This window comes from Ananas comosus, unplaced genomic scaffold, assembly GCF_001540865.1.
Source record: "Ananas comosus cultivar F153 unplaced genomic scaffold, ASM154086v1, whole genome shotgun sequence".
NCBI classification, from domain to species: Eukaryota; Viridiplantae; Streptophyta; class Magnoliopsida; order Poales; family Bromeliaceae; genus Ananas; species Ananas comosus.
The window spans coordinates 3357-7979 of NW_017890565.1; the positions used below are offsets into that span (position 1 = coordinate 3357).

The window sequence follows — 4623 nt, forward strand, 5'->3', positions numbered from 1 at the left end:
AGGGCAATATTATTTACAGTCTCATGTTATTTTGTATTTGGTTAACATTTAAATTTTGGCATGTTTACCTTGCAATCCACAGGGCCTTATTGAAGCTTTGGAGGATCTTGTTCTAGATGCTGAGCATAGATTTTGTGTGCGACACCTATACTCCAATTTCCAGAACTCTTACAAGGGGAAGCTTTTGAAAGATTATTTGTGGGCAGCTGCAAGAGCTAGTTATGTAGCTAAATTTGAGCACTGGATGGGCCTAATTAAAGAAACTGATGCTGTAGCATATGAGTGGTTAGCTGACAAGCCTCCACAGCAATGGTCAAGGTCTCATTTTCGTGAATTTCCTAAATGTGATATGCTACTTTATAACATGTGTGAATGTTTCAATAGATATATTTTACAAGCTAGGGCGAAGCCTATATTGTCCATGCTGGAAGCTATTAGATGCAAATTGATGAATAGACTATATATGAAGATGGAGGCTGCTGAGAAGTATAATGGAAGCATTTGTCCAAAGATTATAAAAAAGTTTGAGAAGTTGAAAGAGCAATCAGCTGTTTGCTGGCCTCAACCTGCAGGATCTGGAAAATTTCAAGTTGGTTCAAGTCATGGGCAATTTGTAGTGGATCTAATCCAAAAGACCTGTAGCTGTAGGAGGTGGGATTTGACAGGACTCCCTTGTCCACATGCTATATCGGCCATGCTACATGAGAATTTGAGACCAGAAGACTATGTGCATGATTGCTACAGCATAGAAACATATAAAAAATGTTATGCGCATCTTATAAAACCCATTAATGGCCAAGACATGTGGACAAAGACAGGACAAGAGCCTATTCAGCCTCCTGATAATAAAAAGAGGCCAGGAAGGCCTAAGATGGCAAGAAAAAAGTCGGCTAGTGAGTTGCAAACTTCGAACAAGTTAGGAAGGCATGGGGTCAGGATGACTTGCACAAAATGTGGGGAAAAAGGTCACAATAAAGCTACTTGCAACAGAAGATCTAGGGCAGGTGTGAGACCATTAGTACCAAAACTACCTGTGAGTACAATGATCAATCCCTCATTTTGCTAAAGACAACTTATAGTCCAAAGCACTAATGTAACTAACAATTATGCAGGTTAGGAGGAATAGAGCAGAGTTCGAGACCACTAATGAGGCTACGCCAACACCCACACCCGCACAAAACATGAGGTCACATTTCATTGTTAGATGGATGCCAGATGTAAGATTAATCAATATATATTGTTTTTAATTGGTTAGTTTTCTTTTTCATCAAGGTTATTTGCTAGTAATTGATGATGTTTCATTATTTTTTTGCACCAATGGAGGGAACTACACAAACTCAAGCTGCAACTCAACCAAATCCACCTCCTATTCCAGAGTCAGACTTCATTAGAAGATGCCAATCACAGGCACCCAGTAGAGGACCAACAACTAGACTACAACACCTCCTACAAAGTAAGAAGTGCAAAGGAAAAGGCAAGCTGCTGAATAGACAAGCTGCTGAATAGACAAGCTGCTGAATGGAAGACAAGCTGCTGAATGGAAGACAAGTTGCTGAATGGAAGACAAGTTGCTGAACAGGCTGCTATTTTGCAATCCTTTTACAAAGGATACTAAAACTGAGATAATTGACTCTTTTTTGTTTATAGCTGAAATGTAACTTTGGATGTTGCACTAACATCTTACCTTTTTGTTTATAGCTGAAATGTAATTTTGGATGTTGCACTAAAACTGAGATAAATGACTCTTTTTTGGTACGAAGAATGGTAACTTTTGGCTATTGATTTATATTGTGTGATTTTGAGATGTAGTGACTTTGCATCTTTCGGATATTTTGTGTCTATGTATGAATTACATTATGTGATTCTAAAGGAACAATTTTTGACTGTAAGTTTTCTAAGTTATTGTGTGTATGTATAAATTACATTACATGTGCGATTTTGAAGAAGCAATTTTGCAATCCTTTGTACAAAGTAGCATACTGTGTTTGGACATTATGCACACAAATTTTTTTCAGAGAACAAGGTAGTATACTACCGCTTCATTCATTTACGAGATACACTTGGCTACAATTTGGCACAGCTAGGCCTTGACAGAGGGATTAAAAAAGACACAACAAAATAGGGCCCATATATTAATGGCCTTCACAACCTTCTTTAGACATCAAAACAAGATCCATATTTTTAATTGCCTTTACAACCTTCTGTAGACATCAAACTACAAAATAGGATCCATATTAAGATCCAGGATAATACAAGAAAAAACCAAAGACAAATCATTCTCTTTTTAACTTGCTTTAACTCATCTTCCATCTTGCTACTCTTCCTAAACAATCCGGTAATAATTACTTTAGCTCAATCACCAACTGGAGGGTCAAACCACTGAAAAAATCCACATGCACCCACTACCTACAATAAAATAGATAGAAAAAAGTCAACGCATCCTATACAAGAAAAGAAACTAAATAAGCAAATCGAAAAATTAAAAAAAAAACATATTAGAGTAATACAGCAGCCTGCCTACCCCATAGTTTATGCATCCCAAAAACCGCCTCCCTAGATTTGAATCAGTCCAAGATGTCTTAATTTGTACAGATTCACCGCAACAACATCTGGGGATCACGAATTGAGAGGTATCCATGGCGTAGTTTATAAGAAAATGAGAGTTTTGAAGGAGTTGGAGGAGAAGAAGAGAGAGCTTTGGAAGAAATAGTTGGAGAAGAAGAGTTAGAGGGCATAGAAATGGAGAAAAATGAGATTTTAAGGAATAAAAGAGAGTTGGTCGGTACAAGGGACAGTTTTGGCAGTGGATTTCCCGCCAAATTCTAACCCTTCCGTCAACTTCCGTTCAGCTTCGTTAACTGGAACTGACGGAAGGAGCAACAAGAATGCAATATTAAAGTTTAGGGGGGTAAATGTCTATTTTCAGAGTTTGGGGGGTAAAGTGAAACTCCGCCAAAAGTTTAGGGGACAACAGTGCAATTTACCCGATCAATTTGTACTCGACATAGAACTTCATCAAATCTCACAGAAGTTCTGAAGTTCCGAAAGAAGAAATAAGAAGAATAAAATTCATAATCGAAACTGGTGAAGGAATGATGTTCAATTCAGTACATTTTATATTGTACGTACTTTTGCTCCGATGAAGGATCTTTCTGCTCTTATCAAAGATCTTTCGATTATGATACTAACTTGAAGTAGGCTAGATAAAAGTAGACCGCAAATATTGTACTCTAGAGGAAGAAAAGGACAAGAGTAATAGAAAAATAAAAGAGAAAGGTCACATAGGCTAGAGACGTACGACGCAAGAATTAAGAAAAATCACACGGATCTAAAATAATTTTTTATTAACTAAAACTCTCCTTTTATAATAGATATCAAATCTATTTATAATAAATCAAACCGTAATTCTAATACTAGTCAAAACCCGTGGATTCATAAATTTTTGTGAAATAAATAATTCAATTTCTATTTTAAAACTTCCAAATCTATATTATTAATTTTTAGAAGATTATTCCATATGAAAGATCTTAAAAATTATAAAAAAGAAAGTAAAATAAAAATTTGAAAAATTACAAAAAAACTATTTATTTTTGGCCACACCAGTGTGTTTTGTTATTTTTGGAAAAGTGTGGATAGTAGTTTTTAAGGGAAACAAAAAAGTACATTTCATGAAAGTGATCGTTTTCCACAATTTTTATTTTCTGAATTAAGAATTCAGAAAATAAAATCTCCACTTTTTTTATGATATCTAAAAATACATTTTCAAGAAAATAACTATTCGTAGGAACCAATCGGATAGGAATTTCCAACTATAAAATTACTTTTCAAAAAGTTTTCCGGGAAACCAAACCTCTCGTTAGGCATCACTAATGCCAAAATTAAAAGTTTAAGGACCAAAATGAAACTTAGCTGAAAGTTTAGGGACTAGTGATCCAATTTACCCGTTTAATCTTGATTCACCTTTGTTTACCGTTTTCTTCATTTCTCCTTTCTAACATTATAACTTTTCTGAGCTAATTAATTTCTCTTTAATTTATTATCTCCATCTAATTAGTAAATAGAGCTCTAGCGTCTAACAAAAGGTTCAACTAAATTTTCGTGCTTTTACCTTTTCGGGTATAAGGAATATAGTTCTTCATGATTAAGAATAATTAAGAAGGAATAAACGTGGAACGCCACTACAAAAAAATAGACATATACCAGCAGTCAAAACTGCTGGAAAAGAATACAAAAACTGCTGGTAATATTTGCTCCAGCAGTTCTAAAACTGCTGGTAAAAGTATAGGCGACCGTTACAATATCCTTGCTGGTATAACCTTTTCCCAGCACTTTTACTAACCATCGGTGAAAATGATATCTAGCAACAGTTCTTAAACCGTCGCTAAAACTACAAAAAAAAAACACTGGCGTAGAGCGCATTTACCGACAGTTTTTGACCGTTGGCAATTTGAAACTAATATGAAAAAAAAATATTAATATCAACAAATTACAATAGGGCTTTTTTATTTGATATTAATTGTAAAACCAACAATCTATAATATCCGTAAAAAAAATAAGAGTCATATTACTAAATTGCAATAAGATGATACAATCATTCCTGAAACAAAACAATAAGCAATGATC

The 4623-nt window shown here is 34.8% G+C and overlaps 1 protein-coding gene across 1 annotated transcript; it reads left to right on the top strand.

Annotated features, from left to right (window-relative positions):
- The first annotated feature begins 208 nt into the window (after nucleotides 1-208).
- On the top strand, nucleotides 209-1724 carry LOC109703884. Its single transcript, XM_020224610.1, has 3 exons — nucleotides 209-1033; nucleotides 1113-1217; nucleotides 1324-1724. Exons 1-3 carry the CDS (start codon nucleotides 245-247, stop codon nucleotides 1504-1506), a joined length of 1077 nt encoding a protein of 358 aa, XP_020080199.1. The 5' UTR covers nucleotides 209-244; the 3' UTR covers nucleotides 1507-1724.
- The last annotated feature ends 2899 nt before the right edge of the window (nucleotides 1725-4623 follow it).

Bases quoted from the DNA above. Each gene is read 5' to 3' on its own strand.
- LOC109703884 (XM_020224610.1), top strand. From the start codon at position 245: ATGGGCCTAATTAAAGAAACTGATGCTGTAGCATATGAGTGGTTAGCT. The intron at 1,034-1,112 runs GTGAGTACAATG...ACAATTATGCAG, and splicing joins CATTAGTACCAAAACTACCT to GTTAGGAGGAATAGAGCAGA. The intron at 1,218-1,323 runs GTAAGATTAATC...GCACCAATGGAG, and splicing joins TTGTTAGATGGATGCCAGAT to GGAACTACACAAACTCAAGC.